Source organism: Rosa rugosa, chromosome 6 (assembly GCF_958449725.1).
Source record: "Rosa rugosa chromosome 6, drRosRugo1.1, whole genome shotgun sequence".
NCBI classification, from domain to species: domain Eukaryota; kingdom Viridiplantae; phylum Streptophyta; class Magnoliopsida; order Rosales; family Rosaceae; genus Rosa; species Rosa rugosa.
Window position 1 is genome coordinate 3356890 of NC_084825.1, and position 18271 is coordinate 3375160.

The window sequence follows — 18271 nt, forward strand, 5'->3', positions numbered from 1 at the left end:
GATCTTGTCGCCAGCACAGCCTCCAGCATGAGCAGCGACTCACGCAACTTTTTTATTTCTCCATTGAATCCCCATACTAGAACTCTTGAGAAGCATGTGAAGCCACTTTCTTCAGCAATTCTTGAGCACCAAAAGTGAGAAATTCAGCCATCGATCTTAACTCAAGAAAGTCAAGAGGCCAAACAAGGACAGAATGCTTGATTAGTTGAAGAAACTAGAAGATGGATGAAAATCGCTCCTTTATGAAATTATTAGGCTCTTTGGACTTGAACAGTGTACACGCATAGTCAAAATTTGCGGACATATTTCTGTTCAAAAGTAGTTGTGGATAGATTCTCTAGCTGCTTTCAGATAAGAGATGCACTCTTGATATGTCTAACAGTGGTTTTGGACATCTCTAGCTGTTTTTTGGCCAATAGATGCTCCAGTTGCTAAGGACTTGTACACCAAGGTTGACTTTGCTTGGCACTCGGCAGAACTTGGAAGTCTTTGTTTGGAAGAAGTGGAACTAGGCCACGTAACCAAGTTATTAATAGAGGAGTCTTTGGCAGATGATTTAGTAGCAATGGTCCTTGTTATGTACTGCAGAAAGAGCTAGAGATTTTAAACCTTTTGATCTAGAAAACAGAGAGAGAGCAAGTGAGGCAATGAAATGGTAGAAGATGAATAAACAGACTAGTCTTTTTTCACGGAGAAACTTTACAGACTTAAAATTTCCATGAATGTACCAAATTTCTTCTTTCTATAAGTTAGATTCAAGATCCACTCAGGAAAGTTATATAGATATTGAAGAACCATTATCTTATTGTTCTATGAATATGCATCATCATTCATGTTTTACCATCGTTTTCTGAAACTAACGAATCCTGAACTGGAAAAGAAATCCAATAAGGATATGTCTGCATGCCATCCAGAATAAGTTCATTGGTGACGACAAAGAGATAGCATTTGGCTTTGCAAACAAAGCAATTAGAGCCTTGATAGACAAATTTGATAATCACAATTCATCAATATGATGACAAAGGAAAGATATGTAATCCAGAAAACAAATGCTAATTATTTCTGAACTTCTGAGTTTCCAATAAGCAGTTTTCCTTCAGATGAATCTTCTCCTCAGCTAGCAAAAGTATGGGAGAAAAAGGTTTGTCGAGGGCCTTGTTATTCTCTGAAACAACTATTGTTTGCTCTAGATGCTACCCCTGCAATCTAAATCCACTCTCTTGGCTTCACTTTTCATTTTGACTCTATACTTTTCACGAACTTCTTAGCCTGCCAGAAGAATAAGAGATGAGAAGAGCAATTCAGGTTAATTTGAGAGACGAGAAAGCAATCTACAGAAGGAAAACTGTCCAGGTTAATATGAGTAACAAGAGTTTCACTTCAAAAGGGAATGATGACCATTCGTGATGAGTTTACCTTCTTCACTTGACCATAACTGGCTAGTTCAACAGCATTAATGATAGCATTACGTGCAATGTTAGGTCCAATTCCAGTCCATAGATCCCCAACTCCCTCCTGATTTTTTTTTTTTGCAAAGTACCCATGTTAAAAAGTCAGAAAAGGAAGAATTCAATGGTGCCCCCTGAAAATTCCAGTATCAATGCACAACCTGTCTCAAAATGGTGGAATACGCATTTAGTGCGCCAGAATAGCGCCTTGGTGCGCCCTGTGGTAGTTTTCCCTCAGCTTGAAGTCTTAACTTTTACAAGATCAGTTGATTTGCCACTGATTGCTAGAGCACCTGTTCATAAGAAAAGTACCCACTTACATTAAATCAAACAACAAAGAACACAGAATAAGTGCAAATATTACCGCCCATCTTTCCATCTTGGAAATAAAAGAAAACAAAACAAAAAAATTCCAACTTCCAGCCAAACCAATGATAAGCCACCACTAATATACTTCACAGGACAACTTTCTTCTTTCCCTAAACTAGCAGAAATAAATGTAAATATATTAGCATCCACAACCATGCTTAGCCTGCTCACCTGTAGTTAATGCAGCAAGAATTTTCTTTGTTAAAGGAACATCTCCAATAAAGTCATTGCCCACATATAAGGTCTTAATCTGTCAAGCACACATTTCATACACTAGATTAGATACCAATAAGTTAATGCCAGAAAGTATATATGAACTGTAAATAATTAATCTCATCCAATAGTTCACTAGATATATATGTTCAGCCAACTCATTTAGAGTTCAGGACTTCGTCACATAGCAGTCTGCAATTGATTTAAATATCATGAATTTACATTGTACAATAGTTTGGCACAACACAGATCTAGCTTAGCCATCTGTTCATTCAAGAACCATCTGTTGATCAGTTTCACCAACCTGGAACAAGAGGATTTCAGAGCACCTCTACATATGCTCTACCTGACAAGCAAAAGTTTGTAAAATGACTACTTCATTCAAACTGAAGCAACCTGAAGGCAAAGATCTTCCTGCTTGAACATGAGCTTGAACTGCCTTGAAAAATCAATTCAAGATTGGCCTTAACCTCACAAATCTGAGCTTGTTTCAGCTATGCCATATCATCCGTCAGAAATCACCCACTGTTTCTATCGGATTTGATGGCTATGAGTTGCTTTGGAGTACAACAAGAGTACAGGACTAAAATCCACAATACTGCTTTGTAGTACACATTTTCTCTTAATTTGCTGCAAAAGGATAAGGAAGAGTTGGATTACATATGTAGTACATAATTCCTATCTGGACAAGGATAGCAAAAATGTAATGATGAATCACAAAGTTATACCTTTTCATGCAGCACTTTGAAGGCCACTTCAAAGTTCAAACGCACAAACTGAAAGCTTCTTTTTCTGAAAGGGAACCTGTTGGCTTGGCACCAAGATAGAATCAAGTCCTGGATTTTCCGGCAGACCACAGGAAAATAGTCTGATACTAGATATTGCGGCCCGCACGATGCTGCGGGTATATTGTCGTTAGGGTTCAGCTTAATTATACTGCAATTACAAACATTAGATACATTATACATCTATAAACGGTATTGTTTTACATTTTCTAAAATCTGCAGCCCAATGACACTCAAACTACATGTACATTGATCAACACAAATGGCACTACTTGGTAACCAAAAGCAAAAATAATTTCGCATTCAGTTAAGAAAAAACAAAACTTAACAATGACCAAAAGCAAGCTAGAAGAGAGCTGCTTCAAAAAGACCCTCTTGCCCTTGAACCTTCCAGCCCGAATGATCAACACAGTTCCAGGGGTAATGCTTGCGGTTAGTATAGGTAATGTATCTGTTTAATATAGGGATGCACCAAAACAGTAGGACCATACAAAATCTAAATGGAAGAAAAGATAATTTAGCTGAAAGGATCTCATTGTTTTCTATACGGCCAGCCATCTGGCTGTAGTCGATCAAATAGAAACAATGAAGTGGAATTGAGGGAGATGGGCACAGTCTGCATACCTGCACTTTGATTTGGAGGTCGTTTTCTAAGGGTTGGATATCTTGAATTCTTGCTGTGTGCATTGTTACTATTATCTGTAAACAATTTCAACAAATGTAATTTAACTTGATATTCAATTCTGGGCAGCCTATCTAATTTTATTTTGTTCTTGTTAATATCTAACAGAAGTTACTTAGAGCTATCTTCAATAAAAATAGAAAATGTTATACAGATTACAGCCTACTAAATAGTTGTAAAAATCTTTGACCAGTTTCCTTACTCTGACTTCTTACTAACTAAATAAAGAATGAGCAAACTTTGGCACATTAAATTCTGTATACAAATGGATTCAGTGTTAGTGTAAGTAGTAACCAGAAGCCATAAATGGTTAGAACTTGAGGTAGAGACTCAAAATATAAGCATTTGTAGAGCATATGTATAAGCATGAAAGAAGAAAGTTAAATCTCTTTTCACACCCATACACATATAAATGGAGAGAGAAGAGCATTACCACTTTTTCAAGCACAGTAGTTATTTTTAACTACCTTTAACATTCATTCCTTGTCTGGGCAGAATTTGCAACAGTGATTCCTGCAACCACATTGAAACTATGAGAAATTGAATCCATTTAGCCCCGTTAAAAGAAACATTACCCTGAAAATAATCAAATACAACCAATGCGTTGATACATAAAAAAGCACACAGCAGAGCAAATTCCAGTCATGCAAGTACCGGAAAGCTCACAATTTTTTTTTTTTTTTTGGGAGCTTCAATATTTGAATATACCAATATTCATTTTTTTTTCCAATCAACTGCCATTGGCCTCCACACAATTCCACGCACAAACTCATTTAGGTAGATCAAATACAGTAGCAAATTAAAGTCTTAATCAAATCCCAATTACAAAAAAAAAAAAAAAAAAAAAAGACCAATTATTTAGCTAGTTCTCTATATTTTGACTATTACTTAAAGCAGCATGCCTAATCTTACAGGATACTCATAATTGAAACCCAACTCATGAGGTGCATCACATCCTGTAATATTTGGATAACACTTGTGGCAACCAATACCTGAACGGCAATGATTAGCCATATCATGGCAACCAATACCTGTATATAGTGATGAGTAATTGCGAACAAAGATATCAACATTACATGCAGACAAAAAATAAAAAAAATCTGTCCATGAAATTTACCAATTTCCATAAATGAATCTTATTTCAGCTGAGAAGCTGTAACAAGATGTAATTCGAAAGCAGAAATTTAGCAAACTCATAAGCAATTACTTTACTAATCCAGAATGCAAGCAATAAACAGAACTGAAAACACGCAACACAAGAAGAAGAAGTGGTAGCTTCCTTGAGCAGGCGTACCTGGAATGTAAGCTTTGACGAACTTCTTGCCGAGGATGAAGGATTTGTTGTTTAGAGAAGCTGCTCTATGATACTGGTATAGAGATTTAGAGTTGATAGGATGGAAGCAGTGTGATTGAAGTAGTTGCCTTTCCTCAACGCTTTTTCTGAGGCATCTTGAGGAAGGGCACCAATGAAAACTTCAGACCCATGAGGAGGAAGGGCAAGCAGTTGAGCATGATTCTCTTTTTCCTCCTCTTCATCTTCTACCAATTCACCACCGTTTTCGCTTCCATACGGTTCTAGAGAATGTAGCAAACAATCAAATGCATCATCACTAACAATCAAATGCAAAATGAACTATCAGATTGTAGGAGGAAACTGGAAACAAAAAATGGATCCAATTTTGACCAAAATTAACTAATATTAAAAGTTGATGGTTCGTTTTAATAGAGGAAAAGTTAGTTTATATGCAAGTTAGTAAATGAAGAATCAGAAGCCACAGCATTTTCAGCTAAAGGTTGGTAAGTCAAAGGTTTATACTTTCATTATAAAACTTTGTCAGCTGAAGGTTTGTATTTTCTTCATCTCCGGAATCAAACACAGAACTTTTTGAATTCAGTCCATTACCAAACCACAGAAACCCATAATCCAACAATAAGCAAATTTCACCAATTCGACTCTAAAAACAGACCAAGTTCAGAAACCACAATACAACAGATATCTGCTTTATTTCTTCAAATTCCCTTCAAACCTCTCAATTTTAGTGAGAAAAGACTCATCTTTGGTCAGCCCGGACACACAACCCATTTTAACTAACAACAGAAACCCAATTTCTTCATATTCTCATCAATCCCCTCAATTTACATGAGAAAATAATCAATCTTTACTCAGTATGGCACAGCCCATTGTAACCGCAACAGAAACCCAATTACTAAAGCAAATTTCATTTGGATTCTAAAAACAAACCCAAATTCAAAAATTCGAATCAAATTGCTCAAGCTATATTAGACCAAACTAACCGACCAATAAAGTAGAGAAGCAAAATATGAAAGATTAGGGTATGAAGACTAAGGAGAATCATTCACTCTAATACCTCAGTTAGTTTGTTTCAATACTGCCTCAAAATGAATAACAATCTCAACAACGCCTGCATGACCCAAATTCAAAATCAGTGACACGCAAAGATTCAGAATGAGTTTGAAGAAATTCTCTGAAAAAAAAAAAAAGCTGAATATCTGTTGAGGGAACAACCTCTCTGTCTCTCGCTCTCTATCAATCCAACAATTCTCTCCACCTCTCTGTCTCTCTTGGAATAGTCTCTAGATTAGGACACTCTATTATTGTCAACTCCTCAAGAGAGACGAGGATTTGAAGAAAGGCACAAAATTGCAGATCAATGTGTGTACTTTGACATCCGTTGATTACCAATCGACGGAGGGATGTGAAGCCGCCGTGTAAAATTGGAAGAGACTCTAGATTACTTACACCCAAGTTTCGGAGGGTTGTACTGAGACTGTCAATTGGAATGGAAGTTACCTTAGGGCATTCTGTTACTACCAAATCAACAAGAGAGGTGCAGCAGCCTAGTCCACTCAGTAGGCTTGATAATTCATGATAATTCACCATCATGTCCTCCGACTAGATATATTGACTCATTAGGATCCACATCCAGCATATCACACGATGCAATAACCTTCTCTTGTGTGGAGGGTACAGACTCGGATTCCAACTTCATACCGTCTTTTAACTGAATTTCAGACTCTGCCTGCTTTTCATCAATACGTGCAAGGGATGGTGTAGACTCAGATTCCAACTTCATACCATCTTTTAACTGTTTAATCTCAGACTGTGCCTGCTCCTGAAACGCCAGCAAAGAACTCAATTTAACAATGGTATAATCGTTCTATTTTTTTATGTCAATCAAAAGCCTACTGCTAAGAAATTAAAGGCCTAAACTAAAGCAATTTACGTAAGTACACAACTATGAGCACCTACCATATACAATGAATAAAGTTGACTGTGGGAGTTAAAGACCGACAACAATAATAGGTGGTCTAATAAAACTGCCTTGAACCAGTTCAGTACTTCAGTGCAGTGATGAGCAAATGCATGAATGCTATTTAACATGAATAAACAGAGGAAATAACGTAATGAGATGAATATATAGAAAATTTAACAGAAATACTGTATCAAGTACCAGCTTATACTCCAAATAGCCTATCTTCTTAGTTTGTTCATTCTTGAAAGCCTTTAGCTCTTCTACCTCTTGAACCAACTGTATGAACAGAACAATACATAAATAGAGTGGTTGAATCTAAAACAAAAGCTAGCAGGTATGTTTATCGACTACTTAATAATCACTTACCTTATCGATTTGTGACTGATCAGACGAGGATCGAGGACTCAGCGCAGACAATGAGCAAGGACTCCCTCCACTCTTCTTCTCAGACCAGGAATGAGACCTCTCTACCCTCATCTCCACTAAACCCAATGGTTCGGGTGGATTCCAATTGACTGCTACAGGCGTTGCATTAACAATAGCACTATCTTTAACATCTATTGACAAAGGCATGTTTTGGTATTCACTGTTGAGATCACGTTGAAGAGACAACTCTTTCAGTTTCGCGCAAATGAGGTGCTGTTCATCTTGTTCAGCGTCTTTCACATCTAATACAGCTTCAAATGGATTGTAGTTTCCAACTAGTGTTTTCGCCCCTGAAGTGAGTAGTTTGAGCCACTAAGCTTCCACTGTTGTCTTACGTGAGGGTTGCATTGGAAGATCAGTTTTCCTCTTTGGTATTTTCTGTGGTACAGAAGTACCTGGAGCGATTGCGCAACTGCGCAAGATGCTAACAAAGACATCAGCTTGTTTGTCTGAGCATGATCAAGCTCAAACCAGAATTTATTTGCACTGTAGTAGTTGTCTGCAATAATCGGTTTAAACTGACTTTCAAGCAGTGGCTTGCACTGCAGCCGGATGCGAATCTGAACCTGAAGGGTAGAATAAAAAAATAAAAATCTCAGTCTAGAATGCCTTCTATTGACTAAGACTAGGATTGTCTAACATGAAATAATAACTCAGATTAAACCAATTATAACAAGCTTTATTTAGCACCTGTGCAGGAATTGTGTTCTCACTGATCCATCAGTTGTCCAACCATATGGATCAATATTCATTTGGCCATGGCTAGCAGCCTCATAAATTCCATGAAGCGTCCTATCGTTACAGTTGAAGAGAAAGAGGGGCAAGCCAGGACTAATATTCTTCACATATGAAAAGTGTGGACCCGGTAAACCTGAATGAATTTGTAAGCATCACATGAGTTCTGGAACCAAACTAAAACTAAAGCAAGAAATCAGAAAAAAAAAAATGGACAAGACCAACAATCAAAGAGTTTATACTCAATCAAACAGCCTACTATACTTCGGGGCTCATTAAAACTGAATTTAAGAGTGGCAATCCGCTTGCATCATAATCTAAGAACCGGTGTATTAAATTCAATACCAAATACCACTAGACCATTGTTTAAATAATGTAAAGTATAAGAACCTAATTAAAAACTCAAAACAGCAAAAGAAAAAAGTACAAGAAAAAGATGCAAAAAGTTCAGGATACCAACCAAAGAGTTGTTTAGATAGACACTCCATCATTATGCTGCTCTAGGTGATTACTTCTCAACTGTCTTGCTTGTACAGAGTAGGGTGCCAGGTCTGGATTAGGAGGCTTAATTAAGGTTTGTGTCTTCCTTCCAGCTCCCATTTTCAGATCCCAAAAGGATAACAGTTACCTGAATAAGAAACAAAGGTCATGTACCTTAAACAGTATTATATGTGATAGAATGCAGGCTAACACTGATGAACAGAACATTGGGAGGAGGGATGCATGGGGGATGGGGGATTCTTAATTGACATTAAGAACCATCAAATGCATCGGAAATCAGCGACGTTTTTCACTTGTAGACGGTCAACAAGTTCATAATGCAACAAAGCCGTTACAGATTAGTTTCAACCTTTTTGATTCTTATCCTCAACTAAATAACGGATTAACTAAAATGAGTCGAAAAGAGAACCGATCTGATGACAATGAGATCAAGGAGCCAAGCCATTCTTGTTACTGGTTCATATGATTAGAAAAGTTATATTGTGTAGACATATTTAGCAGGTTATATTGTAATTTAAACAGCCCCATGATTGCAATCTACGAAATACCAAAAACCACTATTACATTGTAGTGGCGACTGGAGAATGAATTTCCAAATGATAGTTTAGAAAACGAGTGAAAGAGGTCTACAAGATAATGAACTTACATAAAATTGTAGACGCTCCAGCAAATACAGCACACCGAACACAGTAAGTAAGTCGATGTGAAACTTGAAGAAATTCCTAATTGAGGATACTCCCGTAGGCACCTCTTATTCTTGATTGATGTATCAAATAGCTTCAACGGTTTATGCAACCACCTGTCTCAAATACCTAACCACAAAAAGAAATTTGGTTAATGCTGGAGATAAAATTAAAGAAAACTGGACAAGAATTTACAAGTTTTAATCTCTTTAGAAGTCACTAAAGAGAGTTATATGGTTTGCACAACAACAACCCTTTTTCACATTTGGGTTCTATATATGTATCACCTAAAAATCTAAAAATCAGAGTAAACTTTTTTTTTTTCTTCCTGCAAATATTGTAAAATGAGCAGAGTTCTTCACGCTCTAGCAGATGGAACAAAACTTGTTTTCAAACAAAATATTATTCTTTCTCCATCGAGCTCGAGAGCGAGAAGGAAGAGCCAAAAAGTATCCTTGTCACTCTTTCTCCTCATTTTGTTTATATATAAGCAAAATGAGGCATACAAAATAATAACTATAATTTTTTTTTTCAAACAACTAGTACAATTAAAGTGATATGAATATTGACCGATTCAGAAAAGAGGTAGAGGAAAGAGTTACCAGAGATGTATGGAATATGAGAAATCTTAGGCCACTCTGGGCCGCTCTCCGCGGTGCATCTTTCTCTCAAAAGGGGACAATTCCACATCTCCAGATAATCTAATTTGGTGAGGCGTTGCATAGCTTGGACGGAAGGTAGATACATCAGATTCTTGCAACTCCGAATATGTAAGGAGTGAAGAGATGCAAGGTTTCCCAACCATTCTGGAATAGCCTCCACTCCCTCAAAGTCCTCTATCCGCAATTCGGTCAAAGACGTCAAGTGTTGAATTTGTTCAGGCAGAGACTGTAAGATCAAATATGGACATAACACATATCATCATAAAGTAATTGATGATTAGCTTAATATCAATCCTAGTTTAACATGGATACAAACAGTAAATCAATACTAGTAACTTAATGAATAGTGTATCAATTCATTAAGGATAGTAATCCATTGCTTAGTCTACAAGAAAGGCTACAAGTTGTGATACATTAGGAATCTAACAGTGAAACCTAAACCGACAAGGAATGCTTTAATGGGAAGCTTCTTGAGGTTTAAGTCTCATATATATATACAGATGAATTGGTCCCTGATTACTACCACGACTATTGCATATTGTTCTGTCCATTGAGAAGCAAGTTGGTAAGTAACAGAAGACTATATTCAGTGATCGAGTTAAGCAGTTGCATAAGATGGAATCCATGACTGTTATTGCTGAAGGTAAGCCTTAAACCTATTATGATTGTTATGCATATGTTGTGAGCATGTAACTATGGTTTTACAATTGGTATCAGAGCATAGGCTCACAAATATGAAAAATCGTTTTAGGGTTTTGAAAAACAAACATAAAATTTTTTAAGAGTTTTTTGCTTTACGGGTCAAGTAATTGATCAGGTTACTGACCAAGTCACTGGTCATGTAACTGGTCAGGTATCTGACCAAGTAAGTAACTGACCAGGTAACTGACCAAGTAACTGGTCAGGTACCTGATCAAGGTAAGTTACTTAAGTCGACTGCTGCATCTGGTTAATTATAAAATTCACGCTTCCGCTATGATTTTTTAGCAGCAAATTGGGGAAAAAGCAAAAACAGGTTTTTCTGTGAAAATTGTTTTCGATTCATAGCATGATAATTAAGTTTTGATTGTGCTCAAGAACCCTAGTTGCATTCCCGGCGTGCGTTAGGCTAGAGTAGATGGTGACCGGATGAAATTTACAATTTCTTGATTATTCTGTGGTTTCTTGGAATCGAATCAATTTTGGTTATGCTTGAATATGCATGTTGAATTGATTGATGATATGGTATTGTATCTGTGATTGTGTAAAATTGTATGAAGAACAGAAATCTCCCAGATTTTGTTTACACGTTAAAGTTGACAGATACAAGAGCTTAATTTTCTTACAAGGATGAATCTGGATAGAATGTAAAGTAAAAGAGCTCATATGTTTTGTGGTTTTCTGTTGGCATAAGTGATTATGATGCACAAAGCATCCTTCATTGATGTTGGCAGAAAACATTGATCAGGTACGTGTAACTGGTCAAGTAACTGACCAAGCAACTGACCAAGTAACTGTACCTGATCGAGTAACAAAACTGAAATTGTGTTTTGTGTTTTAAAACTATGCTTCAGTTTTATCTTCCAAAGAAGTGGTTAAGTATGGTTTTAGAATACAAAACAGCAGTATGCATGCTTGATGAAAATAAATACGGATACTTAGAAATTTTTCTTCTGTCTAAAGATGTGGATAAATTTCTTTGGATAACTTGTTTTCATTGAACATGGCATATTGATAAAGAACTCCAGGATATTAAGTTTCTGCTCAAAAGTGATGCTTAATATTGTTTTTGTTATGGACTGACATGAATGCAAGTATGGTGTTTAGGTTTTCTCTATGTTCTTGTTTTGGTTACTTAAAGCTAAATAAAACACAGAAAACTTAAACATATTTTCTTTACAAACTGAGAACTCACTCAAATTTTTGTTTTGCTCCTTAGGTAACTCTTACATGAACTTGAACAGTGTCTTGATGTTAACTGGAACCAACTATAGAGCTTGGCTAGACTCTGTGGAAAATTATATGGGAATGCATGAGAACATAGACTACTGCTTTACTGAGGATAAGCCTGAAGAGTTAAATGAAAAGAGCACCAAGAAAGATACTGACCTTTACAAGAAGTGGCATAGATCCAATAGAATGGCTAAGAACCTCATCAGAACATCTATGTCTAAGACTGTCAGGGGAAGTATAGAAGAGCCTGAGCTAGCATCAGATTTTCTGGAACTCATAGGTGCTAAGTTTAAAGAAAGTGAAAAAGCAGAAGCAGCTAGGCTAACCAAGGAGTTTCATGATTTGAAGTACATGGGTTCAAGGGGAGTTAGAGAACATATTATGAAGATGATCAATATAAATGGCAGACTCAGGGAACTCTTAATGGGGGTTAGGGATGAGCAAGTAGTGCATTATGCACTACATTCCTTGCCTAACAGTTTTAGTCATCTTAGGACCAGTTACAACTCTCAAAAGGGAAACTGGACTCTAGATGAACTTATATCCATCTGTGTGGATGAGGAATCTAGGATCAAGGAAGAAAAGGAACCTGCTACAACCATTAACCTCATTGAGAAGCCTAAAAGGAAAAAGCCCCAGAATAAGCTCAAGCCTACCAAAGCCATAACTAAGAGTTCAACAGCTGTAGTGGCCAAGGAAAACAGGCCATTCAGGTTCAAGTGCTACTTTTGCAAAAGAGTAGGACACATGAAAAAGGACTGCACTGGCTATAAGAACTGGTTAGCCAAAAAGGGTAAGATTTTTTCTAATACAGTTTTTTCCTTAGAAATTAATCTTATAAATGTTGAACCACAGTCTTGGTGGATAGATTCAGGCTCACCTATTCATATTACTAATTCTTTGCAGGGATTCATAAGGAGGAGAATCCCAAAAAGTGATGAAGTGAACCTGTGTGTAGGAAATGGCATGAGAGTAGCAGTCAAGGCTATTGGAACCTTAAAGCTCGATTTAGGATTAGGAAAATTATTAGTTCTGGACAATGTTTTTTATGTACCTTCCATGAGAAGGAATTTGGTTTCAGTTTCTCTTTTAGTAAAATCTGGTTGTAGACTTGTTATGGATAGTAATGGAATTCTTATTTCTAAAAATTCTGTTCAAATTGGTTCTGGTGTTATTATGAATGATTATTTACAGTTAAATTGTTCAATGGCTCAACAAGAAATTTTACTTGTTGAAAATAACACTAACAGTACTAGCACTTTAACAGGTGTTAAAAGAACCAAACTAAATGAAAAGTCTGCATTTTTATGGCATAGAAGACTCGGCCATGTTTCAAAAGAGAGACTGAAAATTTTGGTGAAAAACAACATCCTAAATGAACTTGATTTTTCTGATCTAACAGACTGTGTTGAATGCTTTAAGGGAAAAATAACTAATACTAGAAAGAAGACTGCATATAGAAGCCAAAATTTATTAGAACTCATACACACTGATATATGTGGACCATTTAGGCATCAAACTATCTGTGGAAATGTGTATTTTATCACATTCATTGATGACTTTTCTAGATACAGTTATATTTATCTACTTTCAGAAAAGGCACAAGCATTGAAAGCCTTTCAAATCTTTAAGTCTGAAGTAGAAAATCAACTAGAAAAGAAAATCAAAACAGTAAGATCAGATAGAGGAGGTGAGTTCTATGGCAAGTACACTGAATCCGGCCAACAAAAGGGTCCATTTGCCTTGTTTTTACAAGACAATGGAATTAAAGCTCAATATACAACACCCTATAACCCACAACAGAATGGTGTTGCAGAGAGAAAGAATAGGACTCTTTTGAACATGGTTAGATGCATGATGTGTACAACAGGTTTGCCTAAATTTCTGTGGGGTGAGGCTTTAAAAACTGCAAATTATATTTGCAACAGAACACCTAGCAAAGCCATAGAAAATACTGCTTTTGAGCTTTGGTGTGGCAGAAAACCTAGTCTTCATCACTGCCATGTTTGGGGATGTCATGCAGAAGCTAGGATTTATAATCCAAGCTTGAATAAACTTGATCCTAAGACAGTTAGTTGCTATTTTATAGGTTATCCAGATAAATCTAAAGGCTATAAATTATATTCTGCTTATCATTCACCTAGAATTTTTGAAACACATCAAGTAAAGTTTCTAAGTGAAAAAGTTCACAATACAAACCTTGAGGATTTATCCTCAGATTTTGAGGAAATTGTGTCGGATGAGAATATAAGCGTAGCATTGCCTTTAGAACAAGAAGTAACTGATCAAGTCACTGGTCGAGTAACTGACCAAGTAACTGATCACGTACCTATAACTAGTCAAGCAACTGACCATGTCACTGGACAAGTCACTGACCATGTAACTGGTCAAGTATCTGACCAAGTCACTGGTCGAGTACCTGTAACTAGTCATGTCACTGACCAAGTAACTGGTCAAGTACCTGTCACTGGTCATGTCACTGACCATGTAACTGACCAAGTAACTGTCACTGGTCAGGTAACTGACCACGTAACTGACAACCCTCAGCCTAGAAGATCACAGCGAGCAAGAAAACCAACTTATGGGGGGGAAGATAGTGACTACATTGTTTATCTGCAAGAAGCAGAAATTGAAATAGATTGTGCAGAGGACAATGATCCAACTACTTTTAACCAGGCTATTGAAAGTAATGAATCTCACCAATGGCAGCTAGCAATGGAAGCAGAAATTGATTCCATGAGCCAAAATGCAGTTTGGGAATTAGTTGAACCTGACCCTAATCAGAAACCTATAGGTTGTAAATGGGTTTTCAAAACCAAAAGAGATGCAAATGGCAATGTAGAGAGACATAAAGCAAGATTAGTTGCCAAGGGTTTTACACAGAAGGAGGGCATTGATTTTACTGAGACTTTTTCTCCAGTTTCTACAAAAGACTCGTTTAGGATAATCATGGCTTTAGTTGCTCACTTTGATATGGAGCTACACCAAATGGATGTTAAGACAGCCTTTTTGAATGGTGAACTAGATGAAGTGATTTATATGAAGCAGCCAGAAGGTTTTGTGCAAGCTGGAAGTGAAAACTTAGTATGCAGGTTAAGAAAATCAATTTATGGCCTTAAACAAGCTTCTAGACAGTGGTACAAGAAATTTGATTCTGTGATTTCTACTTTTGGATTTACAGAGAATCTTGTTGATGAGTGTGTTTACTTGAAGACAGTTGGGAACAATTTTATTTTCCTAGTACTTTATGTTGATGATATACTTTTGGCTAGCAGTAACATTAAACTGCTTAAAGACACCAAGAGCTTTCTGTCAAAGAATTTTGACATGAAAGACTTAGGAGAAGCATCCTATGTACTAGGCATTGAGATTAAAAGAGATAGAGCACAGAGACTACTTGGTTTGTCTCAACAGAATTATATTACCAAAGTTTTGAAGAGATTTGGTATGGAGAAGTGTGCAACTGGAGAAGTCCCCATGTCCAAAGGAGATAAACTAACCAAGAAGCAAAGTTCCAAAAGTGATGTTGTGAAAGAAAATATGGAGTCAAAGCCTTATGCTAGACTTGTAGGAAGTCTCATGTATGCACAAGTCTGCACTAGGCCAGACTTGTCTTTTGCAGTAGGGATTTTATCAAGATTTCAGTCTAATCCAAGCCATGAACATTGGGTAGCTGGGAAGAAAGTGTTGAGATACCTGCAGAAAACTAAAAGTCACATGCTAGTTTATAGGCAAGTGGAGGATCTGAACCTCGTTGGATTTTCAGATTCTGATTTCGCAGGGAATTATCCAGACTCCAAGAAGTCAACTTGTGGATACGTGTATATGCTAGCAGGAGGTGCAGTTGCTTGGAAAACCATGAAGCAAACTCTAGTTTCAACCTCCACCATGCAAGCTGAATTTATTGCAGTATATGAAACTGTGTGTGAAGGACTTTGGATCAGGAATTTCTTGATGCAGACCAAAGTGTTAAGTCACATTGTGGCAGACACACTTGTGATTTATTGCGATAATGAAGCTGCAGTTTTCTTCAGTAAGAACAGTAAAAGGTCAAATAATTCTAAACACATTGATTTAAAGTATTACAGTGTTAGAGAAAGGGTTAAGCATGGTGAGATAGCTGTTTTGAGCATTGACACAAATTCGCAGCTAGCAGACCCCTTCACCAAGGCCTTGTCAGTAGCAGCATTCCAGAAACATACAGCCAGCATTGGAGTTTTAGCTAATCTAGATGCTTAGGTTCAGTAGAGAGTTAATCCAGTTGGAGCAATTTAAATTTCTAAGGTTTTTGAGTTCTTGTATTTTTAGTTGTGATCTTTTGACTTTATTTATCACAACTTGTTTGTAATGACAGATTTTATTATTATCAATAAACTTTTGAGGTATTTCCAGTTATGATTTTGCTGCAGCTTTATTGTTTTATTTTGGAAATTATCATCTTGTTTTGAATATCATACTTGCTATCAGATGACTTAAATCATGTGAAGCATGATGTTAAGGTTCAAGCAATATTTTTTAAGCCATCAGTGTTCAGTGAATTTGCTTGAGTTTCTGGTTTTGGAAACATAAAGTAGGACCTAATATATGTTTACTTGTTGATACACATTAACATATATTGTATCACTTCTGGTTGAACATATGTGGACTGCAGAAGCTTGTGTTAGTGGTTTTGAAACTCTGCATTTTTGTTAAAATGTATACTGTTTCTTGCTCTGCATAAGTAACTGTGATCTGACCATGTTGGAATGGATTTTCGATTTGAGTTTGTTATCTGGCGCGCACTTCAGTAAGTTAAGTAGGTTTTGATGTTCTCTGGTGCAAATCATCGAGCATGATATGTGTGAGTCCAAGGGGGAGATTGTAAGATCAAATATGGACATAACACATATCATCATAAAGTAATTGATGATTAGCTTAATATCAATCCTAGTTTAACATGGATACAAACAGTAAATCAATACTAGTAACTTAATGAATAGTGTATCAATTCATTAAGGATAGTAATCCATTGCTTAGTCTACAAGAAAGGCTACAAGTTGTGATACATTAGGAATCTAACAGTGAAACCTAAACCGACAAGGAATGCTTTAATGGGAAGCTTCTTGAGGTTTAAGTCTCATATATATATACAGATGAATTGGTCCCTGATTACTACCACGACTATTGCATATTGTTCTGTCCATTGAGAAGCAAGTTGGTAAGTAACAGAAGACTATATTCAGTGATCGAGTTAAGCAGTTGCATAAGATGGAATCCATGACTGTTATTGCTGAAGGTAAGCCTTAAACCTATTATGATTGTTATGCATATGTTGTGAGCATGTAACTATGGTTTTACAGAGACTTGAGCTTCGGCCACCCGTAGATCGTCAATGATTCAAGTTGTGGTAGAACCTGAAGTGCCGGGAATGAATCCAGCTCATTCCAAAACGGACCAAGTGACAAGGACTCGAGACGGGTGAATACGTGTGGGGATGCCATTGCTAACCCACTGGGTAGACATGTCAATCGGGAACAATCTCTAATCCACAACTGACGGAGGGATGTGAGCTTGTCTAAACTTGGAACAGTCTCTAGATTAGGACAATCACTTATTCTCAAATCCTCAAGAGAGACGAGGATTTGACAAAATTGCAGATCAATTTGTGTACTTTGACAGCCGTCGATTCCCAATTGACGGAGGGATGTGAAGCCGCCGTGTAAAATTGGAAGAGACTCTAGATTACTTACAGCCAAGCATCTGAGTGTTGTACTGAGACTGCCAATTGGAATGGATGTTACCTTAGGGCACCCTATCATTGTCAAATCATCAAGAGAGGTGCAGCACCCTAGTCCACTCGGTAGGCTTGATAATTCAGGACACTGCATAAGCACCAGTTGACCAAGGGACGGGAGGCCCGCAGATGGAATTGGAATGGACGTTATCTCTGGGCAGCTGTCTATTAGCAAATTTCGAAGAGATGTGCAGTATTGTAGCCCATCAGGTAAATTTCGAAGAGAACACTCGAATATCCACAATGTGCGCAGGGATGCGAGACCGCCTTCCTCAGGGATGATTGGAATGGACTCTAGACTGGAGCAATTTTGTATGCCCAACTCCTTGAGAGAGAGTGAGAGTAGCCCATCAGATAAATACCTCAACTTAGGACACTCCCAAATAGTCAGACTCTCAAGAGATGCGCAGCAGTCAAATCCATGGGGAGCAATGCAGCTTAACTCCGGACAGTTGCCGATTTTCAAACATTTAAGATTCTTGTTGTTTCTTAACATCCCTTCTGGAAGACTAGTAAGTCCCTTGACACCATCTACTTCGAGATAAGTGAGAGTAGTCAGTTTATTGCTTAAAATACTTGCTATAGGCATACCACTTTCCACTTCTCGTATCACCAACTTCTTGAGAGATGGAAAATGACTGGGAGCACTTCTCAATTGCTTACACTGCTCCAAGGTCAGCTCCTCAAGGTAAGGAAACACCCTTAATTTTTCTGCCGTCAGCATCACTTCCCCTGCTTCCATCCAATATATTAGATTCTCGGCATTCCAAATATGTAATTGTCACGC

The 18271-nt window shown here is 37.2% G+C and overlaps 1 protein-coding gene across 1 annotated transcript; it reads right to left on the reverse strand.

Moving 5' to 3' along the window:
* Window positions 1–947: 947 nt before the first annotated feature.
* LOC133714599 (probable disease resistance protein RPP1) lies at window positions 948–18257 on the reverse strand. Its single transcript, XM_062140747.1, has 18 exons — window positions 17048–18257; window positions 9720–9999; window positions 9081–9246; window positions 8394–8561; window positions 7889–8069; window positions 7139–7764; window positions 6971–7048; window positions 6025–6631; window positions 5867–5920; window positions 4792–5072; window positions 3931–4010; window positions 3145–3514; window positions 2759–2966; window positions 2335–2660; window positions 1989–2067; window positions 1610–1741; window positions 1417–1515; window positions 948–1269 (listed from the first exon to the last, which is right to left on the reverse strand). The coding sequence occupies exons 1-3, from the start codon at window positions 18224–18226 to the stop codon at window positions 9239–9241; spliced, it is 1467 nt and encodes a 488-aa protein (XP_061996731.1). The 5' UTR covers window positions 18227–18257; the 3' UTR covers window positions 948–1269; window positions 1417–1515; window positions 1610–1741; window positions 1989–2067; window positions 2335–2660; window positions 2759–2966; window positions 3145–3514; window positions 3931–4010; window positions 4792–5072; window positions 5867–5920; window positions 6025–6631; window positions 6971–7048; window positions 7139–7764; window positions 7889–8069; window positions 8394–8561; window positions 9081–9238.
* Window positions 18258–18271: the final 14 nt, after the last annotated feature.